General features: G+C 43.3%; 1 protein-coding gene across 8 annotated transcripts in view; it reads left to right on the forward strand.

The window, feature by feature from the left end:
- Slc8a3 (solute carrier family 8 member A3) overlaps window positions 1-14,948 on the forward strand; it is a 134,668-nt gene extending 119,720 nt beyond the window's left edge. For 4 of the 8 annotated variants that reach the window (XM_076921811.1, XM_076921813.1, XM_076921817.1 and 1 more), the window contains 5 exons: window positions 3,270-3,287; window positions 7,872-7,996; window positions 8,712-8,811; window positions 10,360-10,635; window positions 13,025-14,948. In XM_076921811.1, coding sequence (XP_076777926.1) covers window positions 3,270-3,287; window positions 7,872-7,996; window positions 8,712-8,811; window positions 10,360-10,635; window positions 13,025-13,401 — 896 coding nt within the window. In that variant the 3' untranslated portion in view covers window positions 13,402-14,948. The remainder of the gene's footprint in view (window positions 1-3,269; window positions 3,288-7,871; window positions 7,997-8,711; window positions 8,812-10,359; window positions 10,636-13,024) is intronic. The other 4 variants (XM_076921815.1, XM_076921818.1, XM_076921814.1 and 1 more) reach the window with 3 other exon arrangements.
- Window positions 14,949-19,599: the final 4,651 nt, after the last annotated feature.

The following is a 19,599-nucleotide window of genomic DNA, read 5'->3' on the forward strand; positions in this document are numbered from 1 at the left end:
TTTCATATTCACCAACAGATCTAAGAGAGTTAAGTCAATAGAGACACTCTCAAAGCTCTCCTGCAGATCTTCTCCTCAAACGATGGTCAATTATCATCATCCATTGAAACTGTCTGCAAAACTCAACAGTTTTGTGCCAGCACTTGTTTGGACACATCTGACAATCAGGAGAAAAATCAAGGTCAATCTTCTGTTGCCCTCTTGAGTGAAATATTTCCACCAAGGCTGAACCACTGGAGAATGCCAGAAGAAGGAGAATCTTGTCCCTTTGCCTCTCACACTGTACTCCAGCCTATCTTCCAGCTCTCATTTTCCGGAATATTCTCAGAAATTGTCTCAGTGCCTCATCTACCTCATTTCCATCACATCCCCTTTGTGCAGTGACTATGCATCTCTATGATTGGCTGGAAACAACAGATACCCAAGGTCCGTGTAAGATAGCTTCACCAAGAGGAAGATGAAAGCAGCTCATTGGATGGAACAAGCATCTGGAAGAAAGCCAGAGGCTCCAGATAGGAGGAAGCAATCAGAAGCCCAGCCATGCCTTTATTTTACCATTAAAACCCACTATTTTCTGCCTCCCCTTAAATCTCCCACCAAACAGTAGGACAGGAAATATCTTAAGATAAGCCTTGTGTTCTTCAGAAGACCTGGATGAATGCAAATACCTGTAGTTTCTCTCCATTGGAGGTTACCCTTTAACCAAGAAGATTCCAGGAAAATCTTTAGAAAGCCTAGCCCTGGGGGAGAGGAAGGTAAGGAGACAAGGATTTCAGAAAACTGTTTGTGTGGTATGCCCCCAGATCTTCCCAGAGACCAAGGTGCCAAGATGGAAGTTTTCAGTGAGGAAGGTATGGATTTCCCAGCCTCCTGACCTATATATAGTCTAGGGCATTAGTTTTCAGTTTCTTCAGTTCTTCCCTGATATTAGCATCAGACCATGAGGTGAAAGGTTATAAAACCCAATTGTCTAGATCCAGAGTCAAATGAAAATCCATTCTGATTTGCAGGATGCCCTACTGTTTTCAGAGTGAGAGACAGTATAGTGGAAATTGCTTTTCATTATCACTGCTGTCTAGGAGAGGCTCAGGCGTTCAGGCTGGCATCATCTCTGCATGGTTAAAAGGACAATTGAATTGTTTTTTTTTTTTTAAAAAAAAAAGGACTGCACTTGAACTAGGAGACTCTATTCTGAGCAAGCACAACAGCCTTTGGAGGTGATATTAAAAGTTCTGCATAAACTGTGGTAGAGAAAAAAAGAGAGGATGAAAGAAAGCATGATTGGCCTGGGATAAAGTTAAACCTCAGCATGTAAATGTGAACTCTTAGCAAGGATGAGGACTGCATTGTCAGGGCTATAGAGTCAGTGCCTGGCCATAGGGAGCCTCCTGTGGGAAAAGAGGTGCTATCTAACAGTAGGACTTGTTTCTTTCTCTTCTTTCTACTTCCTGGGATACATCTGGTCATGTGCCCCCAAAAGATTATTGGGAGATCTTCTTTCCTGGTTGTCTCTAGAGTATCCGAGCAGGAATAAATAATTCTCACATGACCCTGAGGATCAATACATGGAAAATCAAGGAAAACACCCTGGCAGTAGTCAGTCACTCAAAGTTGCCCTAGCTGGATCTCACAGATGCATCCATACCTCCTTAATTAAACCTCAGATTCATGAAGACAAGAAGCAGAGAGTATCTGGCTTGCCTGGGTGCATTAATATGTTGGGATCTTCACTTGAGCCTAAGAGTTTGAAGTGTTCTTCCTGCAGATCTATAGAAAGAGCAGAATGAACTATCTCCTTTGCTGTCTTTGTCGATGTAATGAGAATATCCACTGCCCAACTAATTACCTTCACAGTCCAAATGGAAACAACTAAGAAAATTGACTGTTTCTCACCTACTTACACACCATGTAGATTCTGAGTCCACACATATCTCCAGTGGCTATGAATGTACAGTTGTCTACACATATGGAGGGTCCTGGGCATGAGTTGCATTCCTTGAGGTTACTGGAAGAAAGTTGGCAGATATCCCCACATATACACACGGACTCCTCTTCCTTGTGTGTCCCTACCAGGAGTGTGTAGCAAGATGTTGCCAGACCTGACAAGTGCCAAGGAGTGAGGGGTAAACAATTGCACATACAATCAGGATGGAAATGTGCTGTGAAAAATCACAAGAATTTCTTTTTACCTGGTGGATTTTGAAGTCCAAGAAAGTTTAGCATAAGTAAAGCTCTTATGTCATGTAATGAGTCTCCTAATCATGGGAAGAACCTGTCAGGTTACCTTAGATACAAGAGGGTTTAGCACAAGAAAAAGTAAGCTAGAAATATTCTGTGTTGTGTATGTTTTTTACTGTTTCCTGTCCTCATACAAGTCTTGGTCTGACAGTCCCTCTGTTCTACAGTATCTGAAATCCAGAGTTCACTTACCATTTTGAACAAAGAGACTACCAATTTCCAAGATAGTAAACAAGACTTTATTAAACATTACTAAGTATGGGGACAAGATGAGACAGGTGCTGCAAAGTAAGAGGAGTCCATGTTTCTGGACTCCAGGATATTACAAATCATTGAGGGACAACAGTCTGAGGATGCTTCTTTCCCTTATATCATTCTTTTAGGGAAAACTCAAAAGTCCAACCAAAATGGTAACTAAGATACCATTTGTGACGGTGAAAACTTTATGGGTGATAGGAGGCAGAGCATGATTGGCTGTAAGGCTAGGGCTGGGAATCATACATGTGAACACGGTTACACTCTTGCATATTGCTCTCTGGAGTTTACATTCAAGCCCTATGCTTCACTTGCCATCAACAAGCCAGATACTCTGGCAGGACTGCAAATTGCACACGGTGTTCGTGATAACTGGTCCTCACTCCTTTTCTGAGTCACCGGGATCACCTTAGCATCATTTTTATCCACTTGGTCCTCCCATCCTCATATCTCCATCCTTAGCACTCATGTCTTCAGGAAAGGTGTGGGATTAACTTTCTTAAAGCTGCTCGGCAGTCATTTCAGCTTCTCATGCCTCTTGCTGCTGAGATTGCTGCGCATGCTCAAATGCTGCGCATGCGCAAATGCTGCGTATGCGCAAATGCTGCACATGCTCAAATGCTGCTGTCTGCACGTGTTCTTGATCTCTCACCTACTAAACCTACTGCCTTCCTTATGCTGTCAGGAGCCACAAAGCCTGGGGACACTTTGAAGATGGGACCTTAATGTTCTTTCCTTTTCTTCCTCCCTGTTCTCTGGTATCCATTTGCAAACAGAGCTCCTGTTATCCCCAGGTAAGAGGTGTCTGTCTTTCCCCTCTTTTCTATTCTTGCCAGTGCTATAACTTGGTTTAAGATCAAGATCCATTACTTTACTTAATAGGAACTACAGGGTCAAGACAACCTGACAGATTATCCCAATGACTGAGAAACCCCTTACATAATTGTGTACTTGTGGGGAAGTAGATAACTCCTTGAGCAATATTTTCATCAGTGAATGTGGGGAAATGCATAGTTAGTTGTTAAAAGAAAACCTTCCAAGAGGACAGTAGGCCGTAGACTTCCCTGCATCTCAATTTATCTGCATCTTGTTAGAGGAGAGGGGGTAAGAGTTAGGACCGGAATCTCCAACGGGATTGCCATAGAACTCAAAAGTAAAAGACTGACCCCAGAGACCCAGGGAAAAACAACCAATAGCTGCCTCGAACATGAAAGGTAGTTTGTTTAAAAACATACAGAGAGACTTTTACTGATCCCGAAGATCTTCTAACTCATCACAGATGAGACCTAAATTATTAGATTTAGATTCATTTGTCATTTATCCTTAAAGTTACATATAATCCAATCAGTAAAAGCATGTGAGGGAACAGGGTACTGGGTAAGAAAGACATTTATAGACTTTATTTTAGAGAGACACTCACTCAGAATTTAGATCCTGTGTAGGACATGGACCTACTCCGAGAGTATGCTGGCATGAGTGGGAACTCTTCATGAACAGCATCCAACCTCGTGATCAAAAAAGAAAGCAGTCCTCTGTGTCTGGCAGCACTGTGCTCAATGCAGATGGAATGGGTTCCGCAAGACAGTTTCAAGATGTTTTAAAAGAACATCTTACATTTCATCTGTTCTTTGAACACACACACACACAGAGAGAGAGAGAGAGAGAGAGAGAGAGAGAGAGAGAGAGAGAGAGAGGCTATTTAAAAGAAAATAACCATCTTACAGAGTGCACTGGTATCCAAGGTTACTTACAAGCCACCCCTTGGGCTTAGGAAGAGGCAATAGATGTAGCAAGATCGTTTGCCTCCTTGAAGCTACAAACAAAAAGTGCACATAGTTAATACGTTTTCCTTTAGTGAAAATGATGCTGTAACCTCTTTGTCTTCTTGTTTATTTTTATGCCAGCAGGATAAGGGCTAGCTCCAGCTCTCTGCTCTGCACTCTGTTCCCAGGATGCTGATCTTTCTTTCTCTGTCCTCATTCTACCCCACGCCAATACGTTCAGGTTCCTTTATTCCAGATCTTGCCTTCACTCCCCAACACATATATTTGGATTTGGTTTAAGTTTCATTATACCTTTAACATGCTTCCAGACACCTGTAGAAATATACAATGCAGAAGGGATGCCCTATACCTTTCGGTCTGAAGTTCTGATTGGGGGGCCCTTCATTAGGATTCATATCTACTAGAAAGCTCAGGTTTTGATTTTGATCTTCCTGAGAAAACAGACCAACATGATTAACAGAACCTGGTGGTGAAAGAGAGTAAATGTGTTTATCCTGGGCTATTTCACAAAGTTCAGGGGCCTTAAAGTGGGAGACTTAGCCACACCGCTGCTCTTGGGGGGAGGGTGTCTGCAGCTCACTCACAGTCCATCCTTGTCTAGCCTGGAAGGCTCTTTGTTCTTCCAATGTTTGCCCAATCTTCCATCTTATTTATATTCTACCTCTCTCCCCACCTTTTTCCCTTTTTATTTCTAGAACTGAGAGTTTGTTTAGTCAGCCTGAATATCAAGATCACCTCTCCTTTGTTCTCTTCACTTGAAATTCTGAGGAGTGATCAGAATCATTGTCCTTTGTCTTTTATGTCTAGATTTAGATTCATTTGTCATTTATCCTTAAAGTTACATATAATCTATTATATGGAATATATATATATATATATATATACATATATATATATATATAAATTATATGGATTATCCTTAAAGTTACATATAAAGTTACTTGAAGAAATTAACTTAACTGGAACTTAAAGTAATGGCCACTATACAAAAATTAGAAAATGGAGAGGATTACTTGCAAGATGCTAAGTCAGAGTTTATAGAAAGGTGTGTGTGAGAGAGTCAGTTAACAGATATAAACAGTGCTTCTGTGGGACTCTGGGTGGCTTAATCGGAGAGGATTGGCTGTTTGTCAAAGAGATTTTTGCAGGAGGCTAGATACAAAAAGTGGCTGTCATCACAGGAGTGGACAGGTCAGCAGGTAGATCAATAATATGCCAGATGGATATAGTGCTAGATTGATAGCTAGACAAGGGGTTAGACAGGTACATTTATGTGTCACTGGAGAGCTCATTATATTGGTATAAACTTCTTGTGGCACATGTAAAGTGTGACATGAGGGAACTGGAGAGGGAGGGACAGAATGTCACTGTCACTGCTGAGACAAGCAGTGTGGTATGATGCCAATTCAGGAAAGAAGAGGAAAAGGCTACCCATTCTTTAAGGAGTCGCTTTGTCTTCTCTAAAGGCTTTTCCCCAGAATGCTTTGCAGTTTCATTTCTAGGACTGCTGTCCTTGCAAATACCCCCATCACATTCAGACTCCCAGATTTGCCTTCAAACTGAACTCACCAGAGACCCATATTAAAGTAAGTGAGGTGAGGCTGCTAGAAGATATCATCCAGCTTGGAAATATAAAAATGAATGGAGAATAAGTGAAAAGTGAGTGACCCACAGTAAACAAGACATGTAGACCACCCCTCTAAAGCTTGGAGAACATTGTGGAAGAGGATCACAAAGAATGAAAAAGCCAGAGGACAAGAAGAAGGAATAAAGAATGTCATCTCATGGACACTGTACAGACATTCTAATCATGAACTCAAGGCAACTGTACTCACCTACAATGAGCCTGCACAAAAATGACTCTTTCGAGAACAGCCAACCACAGAAGGGAAAGGACCCTCCCAACCTGCAACCCTAGTGACCATGATAGATTCCTGGGAACTAGGAAATCATCGCCATCATTTGAGTAAACTACTAGGGAGCCCACAATTCTCCAGCAGATAGTTCCAAACCCACCATTATGAAATGGCCTAGGTTAAACTGACGGGGGTCCCAAAATACAACTAAAATGTACGAATATGTAATGGAGACTTGTAAAGTTGAGAGAGTCTTGACAGAGGTGATAGGGGAGGAGGGAACGGATCCATATCAATTACAATGTGTTACACGTGTGTGAGGAAATGTCAAAGCACAAGTCTATCAACCAAAAGACCTAGATCTTCAACAAACACCAGAGCTAGGCTGGTGCAGCACCACGGACAGTTCCCAGGCCTTGTATGGGATCGCCTTCTCATTGGTTGTAGAAAACATTGACTCGACAAGCTCAGACACTGAAGCCTGCGTGACTCTCAGCTGCCCTCCTCCAAGGAGAAAATCTTCATATAAATAAATCTCTCTACTAACACCCATCCGTGGTTTATAGTCTTTCCCAGCCTCCCAGCCTCAAGAACCCAAGTTTCTCTGACCCTCACTTCACTGATTCCTAGGCTACAGAAAAGAAAAAAAAAAAAAAGACTTCCTTGGCCTCAGACCCATTTTGTCCTTGGGATTATCTAAGGACTAGAGGGTTCCTGTGGGAGATTTACTGTGTGGAATGAAAGCAATTAAAGAGCTGAATAAAAGAACTAATTGCATGTGAGAATGTAGACTTGGATGGGGAGATGTTTAAATGAGCTCTGAAAGAAACAGGCTGCCAAGAGCGATTTTCTAATCAAAGGGGAATAAAAAGATCCAATCTCTATTTCACTCTAATCCAGAAAACATGTCTTCATGGTGAAGTGGCTGAAGAATGAACTCGCCAGCTGAAGTGGAAAGACTCTTTAACTGTTCAGCATGAGAAGGGACAGTTGGTTCATGATGCAAGAGGCAGAGTGACTCAGAGAAAGCTATAAAGAAAATTAAGGGAGAACTTCGTTTCGTTCTTGTCTGAATGAGTTTTATTATTGTTCTTATTTCAGAAGAAATGTCCTTGTATAGAAATCCTGGGGGATCTGCCATCGGAACACCATGCAGTTCCTTGGGATGTTGTTCGAGCTTCTTACTGTGAGGATGCTATTCCCTGGATGAAATGAAGCTATCTCTGCAAACATTCCCCTTTCTCTTTCATAGATGGGACAGTGACCGCCATGTTAAATAGATGCTAACGGGAGCCAGTAGGCAGAGCCATTGGAACCATGTATCTCCCAGCACTCTTACATGGAGCAGTAGACGGCCATACCCAGCAATTCAAAACAGTTAAACATCAAGAGATGTGGCCTTTCTTCCCAGCTCTGTAACCAAATAGCTTGGGTATTGTTCACTGGAAATTCTCTGGGTCAGACTGCTTACCGAGGAATAAAACAAAAGATAAATACTCATCTCAGGCCTACCAGGAGCCTGTTCATGGCCTAATCACAGAGTATCTGGCACTTAATAAAAAGAGATGTTAGGAATACCCAGTCCAAGAGCTGGAGAGTTGGCTCAGTGGTTAGGAAATAACCCAGTCCCTGCCCTCGAGGGCTGCTTGCTTTGCCGCCACTGCCTATGCCTCTAAGCAATAAAGTTCTGAGAGATGGGAAATGTGCTAAAGCTAGTCTGCTGTTTCTTTTGTTGCAGAGGTGACAGACAGGAAGCTGACTGTGGAGGAAGAGGAGGCCAAGAGAATAGCAGAAATGGGAAAGCCAGTATTGGGTGAACACCCCAAACTAGAGGTCATCATTGAAGAATCCTATGAATTCAAGGTCAGACCATCAGTGAGGTCTAATGAGATGATAGCTAACTAAGGTGGGGGACAGGAGATATGAGGCTTCATTCTGACTTCACTACTGAAAATGTGAAATAGAAACTAAATGAATCATGTATTCACCCCAAGTCTCCATTTCCCCATGTATAATATCTAGTAAGTAGTGCTGGTTATTTGTATGCATGCTAGGAATATGATATAAAATATGAAATAAGTAGGAAAGGAAGCCCTTAGGTGTGTCACAACTGTCTACGTGTATGATTTAAAGATACCAAAACTCACTACTCTAGGGCAAGGCCTATTGACATCTTATTCTATAGTGACATTTCAAGCCAGGTGTGGTGGAGCACAGCCCCTTAATCCCAGGCACTTGTGAGGCTGAAGCAGGTGAATCTCTGTAAGTTCAAGGTCAACCTGGTCTACATGGAGAATTCCACCACAGCCAGAGCTCCATAATAGAGAGACCCTGTTTCAAAAGACCACAAAACCCCTCTATAGTTACATTTCTCTGAGCACCTACTGTCAGAATTAACAACCAAAGAAAAGGGAACTAGGTTTTTGTCCTAGAAGACGTCGTCCGAGGCTACCTCATGGAAAACGTTTAGAACCCGGGCAATTTAGGGCATCTCTCATTCCTTTGTAACATGAGAGCGAGGCCTCATTGGTTCTGAGAACTCTAACTTCATGATTCCAAGTTTTTCTCTCCATGACAGAGTACAGTGGATAAGCTGATCAAGAAGACAAACCTGGCATTGGTTGTGGGGACCCATTCCTGGAGGGACCAGTTCATGGAAGCCATCACTGTTAGTGCCGGTAAGAGGGTCCTAAAAATAGCCTTGCTAAAAACAGTACAGACAATGCCCAAGAAAGAAGATCATGCCCAACTTAGTGGCTTATCACTTCCCAGGAGAATCTACAGTAGGTCCTCCTGGCTCTGGTCCTACATGTTTACCTATCTCACTGAGCAGCTAAAAGAGATAGTTACAGATTGTCTTCCAATCCTGATTCTTCTGTGTGAATTAGTGCAAGTATCCTCTCTGTCATCAGTGTTCTTGGCCTAAAGAGAAGGACTGTTACCTTTCTCAGAAAGGCAAGTACAAAATAAGTACAAAGGAAACTCAAGTTCCCACCACTCTTGATCTTCTCATTGGGTTGGTTTGCCTTCCTTTTCTATAAAATGGAAAATAATTCTGCCTTACAGAACTAGATGTCAAGAGTTAGCAAAATATTTTGTATTGACCCCTTGACTAATCTCCATCCGGGGTGGTTTCTCTGACATTCACAGAACCTGTGTTCAGCTCAGGCAGAAGGCCCAGATGCCTGCAGATGTATTGGAGTGAGGATGGACAGGGTCTCCCAGCAGCCCCTGAATTGTCTCTCAGCAACACTATAGTTCTCTCAAACCGACAAGCACTACTGGCCTTGTCTTTTTCCATGAGGTTTTGTTGTCATAGCAACCCACAGGGTCACATCCCTCAGGCCCCAGAGCCAGAGAAAACTCACAGCCAGGAAGAGAGGCTCACTGCTGCTGCCCTGCTTTCACATCCATTGGGCTGTGTCCCTTCTGATGACCTGACTGTGCCCCTCAGGAGACAACAAAAGGAATGTAGGCCACATAGTCTACCCCCCTTCACAAAGGAGGGAACCGAAGCTCAGAACTATAGGTGAAGTGCCCCAGGCTAAGATTTCTTTCATTCAAAATTAGAATTCAGATTCCTGACTTCTGCTCCCTCCAAACTTAGGCACATTTTCTCCTGAGCCACTGGTGGGGCATATGTAGCCACATTTCTTAACAAGGATAGTCATAGGCCATGGGATATCTGAGGGATGGTACTAACTCTCTGGTCTACCTCCATAGTCTGGAATGACAGCCATCCCCCTGGGGATGGATAATGACAGAATTATGATTGCTATTGCTATAGACAGGTTAGGAAACACAGGAGGAATCCCACTGGCACCCAGTGAAGAGTGAGCAACCACACAGCCAAATTTGTTTTCTTTGCCTAGTTCAAATGCAGCCTATCCCTGCCTCCTTGGTCCCTGCTCCACGATCCTGTCCTGTTTCCCCGCCCTGCCTCTTAATCCCATTCTCTCTTCTTTTTCTTTATTTCACAGTGTGTTCACCTTCTCCTGTGCTCGGTTAGCACCCTACATTTAAACCGATCAGTGGCCACATGACCAGTTTGTTTCCCATTTCTCAACTGTTTATGTGGTGTCCACCCTGTTTCTCACCAGCTATCCAGAGGGAGCTGAATCCCCATTCTGGCCTAGGACGCCAGTGATGTGGGTTGGACTTGACATTTTCATGAATGGAGATCTGACCTCCCTTCCCTTTCTCGGGCCTATTTATCTTATCTCCAGCAGGGGATGAGGATGAGGATGAATCTGGAGAGGAGAGGCTGCCATCCTGCTTTGACTATGTCATGCACTTCCTGACGGTCTTTTGGAAGGTGCTTTTTGCCTGTGTGCCCCCTACAGAGTACTGCCATGGTTGGGCCTGCTTCGTGGTCTCCATCCTCATTATTGGCATGCTCACAGCCATCATCGGAGACCTGGCCTCTCACTTCGGCTGCACCATCGGACTCAAGGATTCGGTCACAGCTGTTGTTTTTGTGGCATTCGGCACCTCTGTGCCAGGTGAGAGTGAGGAGTGCTTAAGTTTGCAGCAAGGATGTCCTTTTGTTCAAATGACCCCTACACTTGGTCTAACCTCTGAGCTGAAACAGCAGGCACTGTGGGTGCTAAACAGTTGACAAATTCAATCCCTGCCCTGCTCATCAAAACCTTACTAAACAGGGGAAACAGGTCTACCGAGGATATGGTACCTGACCAAGTAAGTGGCCCGATTCCTTAGCCTTCATGTTATATTAATAAGATACAAGCAATGTAACTAAATAGATATAATAATGTCCTCGAATTTGCCTCCGGCAGCCTATGAAAGATTAAAGATTAGCTTGCTTACAGATGTCCCTATAGAGATACCCACAATCCTTCTTGGCCTCCCCTGCTCCTGTGGTCACCTATGAAGTCAAAGTGTTTCCTATCAGAACTGGCATGAGAACCTTAGTAGGATTTGTCCTTTTGTGTGAGGAATTACATGCTCTTCATCTTCTTCTAAGTATCCAAAGGCAAGCCGCGGTAACCATTCATGAAATCATTTAGTAGACTAATGTTGATGTCTGATCCCATGATGCCTGATACCATGTTGTGCTGATTGCGGATCTATTATGTAAGTCAAGGCAGAAAGGTTTTCTCCTCAGCCCTCAGCTAAACATCTATCACAGGAAACTTGACCCAACTAATTAAAAACCATCTTAATAATTTCTATGGCAGTGTAGAATGGGAAACCTTGAGTTAAGCTGAATCAGGGTAAGTCCTATGGTCACCATGCCTGAATGGCAAGCACTAAGTAGCAGGCAGAGGGTGACTGTATTAGGCCAGGCTCCCTACTTAACTCAACCTGGGTCTCAATGGCATCTGAACTCTGACCTTTTGCTAGCTTCAAGTATCTGTACTAACTCTCACCAGGAGAGGGTCTATAGGTTGAATCAAGGGCAGCCTTCATTGTAGCAAAGAAACATACCCTTCTAGAGGTCAATTCCAACTGTTAATTATTTCAGTGTGGCCATGACAGAAAGAATAAAAGAAAAACTTAAAGACAGAAGGATCCATTTTATTCACAGTTTTGGGGTGTCAGCACAACATGTCAAGGAAGGCTAGATATCATGGGGGAAAGCAATTCACATCTTGCTTGACAAGAAACAAAGAATGTAGTAAAAGGTCCAAGGCAAGCTATTATCCCCAAGAAATGTACCCCCAGTGAGACATGCACCCCCAACTAGGTCCCTCTTGCCTTTCAGAGCCTCCTAATAGTGCCATCAAATTACAACTTCATTAGTGAATGTGTCCATCCCTTAGAATCTAATAGTCTCTGGAAACCTCATCACAGACACACCCACAGGTGCCATTCAACCAATCCCCATCTAACCAAGTTGATACTCAAAATGACTCATCATACTGTATTCATGACACATTTCAGGAAAGCCTCCTCCTAAAAGCCCAGCTCAGACTGGGGAGTGGGAGGCATGCTTTTTGTATTAGTGATGTCAAAAGTCTGGCTATTATAGAAGTGAATCTACTGGTAAGAAATCAATATGGTGCCAGGAGCTTTGCAGGTGAGATGCCCTGTGTTCACTGCTCTCCAGGACTTGATATGCCTCAACCATCAAAGGGAAAAGGGCAGATGTGAGGGGAGATGACATATGGGAAAAATAACTGAGGATAAGAGCCAACCTGAAAAATTACAGTCAAGATAGAGCAAGACATTTTCTCTGGGACATCCAAGAAATTTGGCAACAGTGAGATATCAGGATATACCATGTAGGGAGATAGTTTGAGGTATTTCCAAGGCCTAAAAATTGGTCCAGAAAGCACCTGACAACACTGTGGCTTTCAGAAGAGTATACTATGGTCCATGTCTCTGATTGCATGGCTCTTGATGAAACTCTTTGGCTGTGGGAGGATGTTATGAGAAGGGTTCTTCCATGGGGATATTAGAGTCTAGTCTTTAGCTAACTTAAGTGACCTTGTGTGGATGCCTTAGTCCTTATTTTTCTGAGTACATGGGCATCACTCAGTTGCTATCGGGGTTATGTGAGTACATGGCCTGCATGACAGGGGCAAGCTGGCATCTACTCGAGCTGCTTCCCAGGATGTGAAAGTTCCTTGGGCAGATGTTATGAAATGACCGGGTCTTCTTTGCTAAAAACTGAGACAATGGGGAATGATATGCCTGCTAGGTAAATACTGGGATGGAAATAGCTCTTAGAAAGCCTTAGATACCTTCAGATGAGGAATAGGAAACCCTGACCCATAATTAAATATACTCAAGGCTACACAGTCTCATGAGTGGCAGATCTGGAAGTGGTCCCTTTGCCCATGCTGCCAAGCTGCCTATAAGGGTTGCTCAAACAGCCCTGCCCATCCCAGCCTCCCACAGCTCCCATTTGTCTCTGCCCTTTTCCAGATACGTTTGCCAGCAAAGCTGCTGCCCTGCAGGATGTGTATGCAGATGCTTCCATTGGCAACGTCACCGGCAGTAATGCTGTCAATGTCTTCCTGGGTATCGGTTTGGCCTGGTCCGTGGCCGCCATCTACTGGGCCATGCAGGGACAGGAGTTCCATGTGTCCGCTGGCACTCTGGCCTTCTCGGTCACTCTTTTCACCATCTTTGCATTTGTCTGCCTCAGTGTGCTCTTGTACCGCCGGCGGCCCCACCTGGGCGGGGAGCTTGGAGGTCCTCATGGCTGCAAGCTTGCCACAACATGGCTCTTTGTGAGCCTGTGGCTTCTCTACATACTATTTGCCACGCTGGAGGCTTACTGCTACATCAAGGGGTTCTGACCCGCCAGAACAAGACCTTCACAGGGCAGGCCTAGGACTTCTCCTGCAAGAAGGGCCCTTCCTCACCAACCTCTCCAGGTCAAGCATCCCTGGAGAAGAAGCATCGGGACCCGAGCCCCAGGAACTTCACCTGACCTAGGCCCTGGCGCTGCACAGAGAGGGCAAAATTTAACCAATCCAATGGAATGGAGAAGACACCCACTGTCCAAAGTATTTAACTACAAACAAACCAACAACAGCAACAAATCCACCTCTCCCCATCCCGCCACTCACACCCCTGAGCCTCCCCTTCTATTCCACCACCCGACTACTCCTTTGACTCTAGTTCCCCAAGGGGCAGGATCTCCCCTGTCTCCAGCAAGATGCATCAAGACTCCCTCGTTCAGCTGTCAGGGTGTGAGAACGAACCGTCTCGGCAATGGCTGCTTTGGGGTGCTCTTTTCATCTGGTCGCCATTGTGGTCATTTTTATTCTCCTGCCAGGTTCCACTTACTGTCTTGTCTTCTCTTCCTGAAGTTAGTGGCAAAGGACCCTGAAGGAATTCCAAGTCTGCGTGACAGACACCCTCCTGCTCTCATCAGGCCGCTGTTGTCCCTTGACTCCAACTCAGGGCCCAGGAGGAGCTTCATTTTCATGTATTGACATCAAACCCAAACCACAGAGGCATCACCCTCTTCTTGGTGGAAGCCATCATATGTCTGTGTTGTGTGCCAGCCCCTGTGTGTGTTCCCTCCCACAGAGAGACTTCAGAGAGGAAATCAGAGTGTTCTGGGCTGACCAAGGGCACCTGGGAAAACACAGAAAACACCTCTCCAGTGTTTCTGAGTTTGTGTCTGAGGGTATTCAACTGGAGAGGTCTCTAAGGGAGTGGGTCATATGCAAAGTGTCACTGTTTGGGGACATGGCAGCATCACCACCCCTCCCTGGCTGATGTGCCATACTCAGAGGACTGAGGAGGTGGCTTGAAGTGATGTGAGAATTTGGAGGTTTGTAAGAAAACAGGGGCTTCTTCCCCCTCTCCTAACCTTCAGGCTGCTTTTGAAAGCATGTTCATAAGATAGGAACTGGAATTCTTCATTTCCCCCATGTTCTTGCTTGTTTTTAAACCCCATAAAGCTGTCCCTTCCCAGACTGTGGGGTATTTCTTATACCCTGCCCCCAAGGAATCTAAGTCACCACATTGCCAAGGAGTCCGGGCTTCTACAAAATAAAGACTGACATGCTGACACCCCACCTCCCAGACCTTTTCCCGTTGTGTTTTGAAAAGACCTAGCTTTAACACACACACACACACACACACACACACACACACACACCCCAAAACTGCCCACGGGTCTTGAGGCTTTCTGCATTGACATAAATACATTTTCTAAGAGAGAAAAACAAAATTAAAACAACACCTGTTTAATTTTAAACAGATTTTTTTAAAAGAAAATAAAAAATGAAACAGTGCTTGTGTCCTAAGCTATGTTGACAGTTGTTGGTGGAAATGTTGGGTTGGTTTAAAAAAAAAAAGTAAAAATAAAAGGTCTACTTATATGTCTCTACACACAGCCTGCTTTTCCCTGTGTTTCTTCAATGAATGGTCCAGGGGCTACCTTGGATATCTGCTGAGGCAGATGCAATTGAATCGAAGGTGTTGTCTCCCATCACACACACAGGTGCTAATGTGCTAAACATAGTATTAGTTTTTTAAGCAAAAAAAAATGTTCATGGAAATGCTACCTGTCACAACCCAGACTTCAAGAAGCAGGAGGGCATAGATAATCTGGATTATGTAGACAGCGGTGAGGGAACATTTTGTACAAGAAGGACAGAGCAGGGTGAAGCTCTGACTAGAAAGCCATATTTAGCCAGGGCTTGCCACACATAGACTCAGAGTTACTGTCCATTTGCTCAGTGTCATTTGTCATTCAAAAATCTTACTGCGAGCAGCCCGCACATGTTCATTCTGGTGATACAGTGAAGATTTGCTTCTTGACCATAAGAAGGTCACAGTCAAGAAGATGAAGTAAAATTTCTTTGAGCACAGTGTTTTGGGTTCTAAGAAACAGGAACCAATTAAAATCGTTCTCAAAACATTGGGGTGCCTAGTGGGGTTTGTGGAACTCAGATCAGGGGTACCTGAAGAACCAGGACTGCCTTCCCTGACTGGCATTCCTCTCCAGTCCTTGCTTTTGTGAAGCCCTTCCCTCCCCTTGTTTGCTCATCCCATAATCCAGCTTAGTTGACAGCCCTAATGTGATTTCATGGCCTCACAACCCCACTCCACAGAACTAACTGAAGCTTTCTATTGGAGATCTGGGAGCAAATTTTCAATCAAGAGAATGCAATTAATTTTCCATACCCAGAGGGACATTTCTAGAAGGCAGAGACCTTCGTAGAAGGCTGTATCAGGGTGTGTGTGTGTGTGTGTGTGTGTGTGTGTGTGTGTGTGTGTGTCTATGCACATGCATGTGCACATGTGAAGAGGTGGGGGAGTGCATGTACATGAGGGGCTATGGACTAAACCCATCCCAGGCCTAAACAAGACAGAGAACATAAGGATATAGAAATTACATTGTGCGTTAGTGCCCCTTCCAAAGCTGAGCAATGGGAGGTTATAAAGCTTGTGATCAGGTGCAAATGAAAAAGGCCTGTACCACAGGCACTCTGAGTGTGTCATGAACAGAGGGCCACAGAACACAGCCGTGAAAATCACTGACTTGGCCTAGAAGAATTGAAAAGGACCTCATGGAGAATGGGACCTTGAAGCAAAAATAAATGGTAATTTTTTTTTTTATTTTTTTATTTTATTTTTTTTTTTTGGTGAGAGGACTCAGCAGTGAAGACAGACAAAAAGAAAAAGCAGAGGCACAGGACCAGATGGGACCACGACATGGAGCTCAAGAAGGGGAAAGGCAGGTGGATGCTAGCTGAGGCCTGCATGTATAGCTAAGAAAGGTTTAGGCCAAGGAGGTCTTGTGTTGAAAGCAAAAGAAAAGGAATGTAAAGAAATTTCCACCACCACAAAAAAATGAATAAATAAATAAATACCACTTACCTTTTTGCGCTGAGGAGTTCAGTCCTTGCTTAGGTTTACATTTCTGGCCAAACTGGGGCTAAGAGAAGAGGATTTGAAAACATAAGTCCTGCAAGGAGGTGATAACTAGGAAACAATAGGTAGGTAGGTAGGTAGGTAGGTAGGTAGGTAGGTAGGTAGGTAGGTAGACAGACAGACAAGAGGGGGGGGAGAGATTTGAGCTAAAAGACCTATTTCATGTTTAAAAGACCTATTTCATGTTTAAAAGACCTATTTCATGTTATTGCTAATTGAGATTGAAAATAAAAGTGTTTTTAAGCTGACTCCATGGGAGAGACAGAAATACGAACTCCATCTGTACTCATCTCTTCTTTGCTGAAATTTCTAGATCATCCAGACTTTGGACTTAATTGAGAATGAAGTAGATAAACACTAATCACTGTGGAAGAGGGGTGAGGCTGCTGTCCAGAGAGAGGAAGGACCTTAGTCTGAGTCTAGACACCAACAACTAGGTCTCTAGATCTCGTGACACGTCTCTGGGCTCACAGCCTCTGAAAGCTTCTAAAGCCAATTACTTCCAGCGTTAATGTTGGGACTCCAGAACATACACACGGGGAAGGGTGCACAAGGTGAGATACGCAAACCGCCTGACAACTATAACTGACAACATTACAGGCATCCCTTTAGGATGCCTCATGCCACCCACTGTGCATGAATCAGTATGAAGGTGACATTGCCAGTCGGAGTACACAAACTGAGCCACAACCTTCCCACCCTTTTATCTCATTTATTTTCAGGACATAATAGCTATCATAATAAATCAACCCCAAGATTTCAATAGTTTAAGAGAACATGAAGTTTACTTCTCATTTATGCAACGATCTAAGGATTCTTGGTCAGCAGGTGGCTTTCTTCCACATGGTGATTCAGGGATCTGTTTTTTTTTTTGTTTTTTTTTGTTTGTTTGTTTGTTTGTTTTTTTCATTTTATAACTGCCAGTCTCTGAATGTCTTCTCCATTCATCTCAGGTGAAAAGTAAATTGGAGGTGGTACACACATACACACACACACACACACACACACACACACACACCTACCTAACTGCCTTGGCTTCCAAGTCATATCACATTTGCTGACATCCAATTAGTAAAAAGCTAGTCACCTTTACTCATTCAAATGCAAAGACACTGTGACATATAGCCCTTAGTTGGGCAGTCACTCTCTTGTAACCTCTCTAAACTGCAAAGGGATCTTTTGCTGCAAATGACTGCCTTGCCACAATGCCTTTGCGATTAAGGAGAGATATTTTAATATTAATAGCCAAGAACAACCTGACCTATGTCTGTGCAGTTTTCAAAGCCTTTAATATACATCATTTGTGTCTGATAAGAGCCATAAGAGGTAGTTATTATTCTTTTCTGTCAAGCAGGTTATGAGTGGTTCTGATTACCCTGGAGCTCACAGGCAGTAAGGATCAGGCAGAAACACAAGTCCGATTCCGAATTTTGCTCAGCATGCCTATTTCAGAATATCATGACCTCTTGTATGTAACAAACACCAGAACAAAGGGTTGGAGGAGGCTAGAATCTTAGGAGGCTGAGTGTAGCCAGTGAAAGAAGCTCACAGAGAGGCTGCCAGTTACCAACTGGGAGCACAAGGGAAACCAACCAGCAGTTAGTTTTCTGGTCCGCCCACAATATCTTCTCACCTACCTTGTACTCACCCTTCCTGAATGGAAAGCTGGTTGGGGTGGTGTACCTGCAAGGCCCAGGAACAGATTGGGTAAATTTCACTTAGGCAAAATGATTTGTATTGATAATTAAAGATGGAGGAAGGATTTACATGACATCTGTTGGGACAAAGGTATTCAAAAGGATTTCTGGAAAACTACTCTGACAAGTATGCCACATGACACCCAGAGGGGTGTGTCTTAGCCTGTTCTGTGTTGCTAAATTAAAATTTGTGGATCTGAATACTTTGTATGGAAGTATTTAGCTCATGTTTCTATTTGTTCAAGACCTGGGTGCTGGCATCTGCTTTTAGCTTCTTTTGACGGATTTACTGTGTCACAACATGGCTGAGAGGCTGATGGAAAAGTGCCATGTGTAAGAAAGAAACATGTGTGGGGAATGAAGGAGACAAAAGAACTGATTCACATTTTGGGGAAACAACCCATTTTCCCAAAAACTACCACAGGAAGCACACTGATGCATTCATGACAGAGCACCCAATATTGAACCCAAGTTCAATAACTTCTTAAAGGTTCTATCAACACTCAGCACTGCTAAGAATTAAGCCTCATTATGAGGTTTATGGGACACAGTGTAGCTCAGTGGTAGAGCACTTGTCTAGCATGTGTGACTACCTGGGTTCAATCCTCACCAGAAACAAGAAGCATTTTGGAAGACAGATTATATAAAAAAGGCAAACCATTAAAGAGAGACTCAAACTGACCTTATAAAAAGTGAATTTAGCCTTTCCTGATAAACAGAGCTTCCTTCTTTTATATATTTATTGAAGCTTAATATATATGTGGTATATATATATATATATATATATATATATATATGTATATATATATTGTATTAGCATAAATGTGTTGCATATATTAATGTGTGTATATACTGAAATTATTTCAATCAAGGCAACTCATATACACACATCGTATATATGTATATGTGTATCGCCTCATATAATCATCCTTGGTATAGTAAAAATGCTTCATGTCTACTCTCAGGGAATTTGAAGTTTATGTTTCATACACTATTAAAGGTGGTCACCATGCTGTTCCTTAGAACTGTGGAGCCTATGCATCTCATAACTGTACATTTGGACCCTTTAAACAGCATATCTGGTCCCCCTGAACCCCACTATTGATAGAACTCGTAAATTTTTCTGTTCCATGAATCTGACTTTTGGGGGACATTCCACATAAAAATGAGATCACGCACCATTTGTCTTTCTGTTCCTGGATTTTTTCACTTAAGCCTAATTTCTTCTAAGTTCCTCCACATGGTTCACAGCAAGGTTTCCTACTTTTTAAGGCTGAGTAATTGTCACAGCTTTGTTTCTGTTGCTGAGATAAAATACTCTTACAAAAATGAATTTAGGGGAGAAGGGGGTTTAATTCAGTGTATAATTTCTGATTACAGCCCATCATTGTGGAGAAGTCGGGG

Source organism: Arvicanthis niloticus, chromosome 23 (assembly GCF_011762505.2).
Source record: "Arvicanthis niloticus isolate mArvNil1 chromosome 23, mArvNil1.pat.X, whole genome shotgun sequence".
Lineage (NCBI taxonomy): Eukaryota > Metazoa > Chordata > Mammalia > Rodentia > Muridae > Arvicanthis > Arvicanthis niloticus.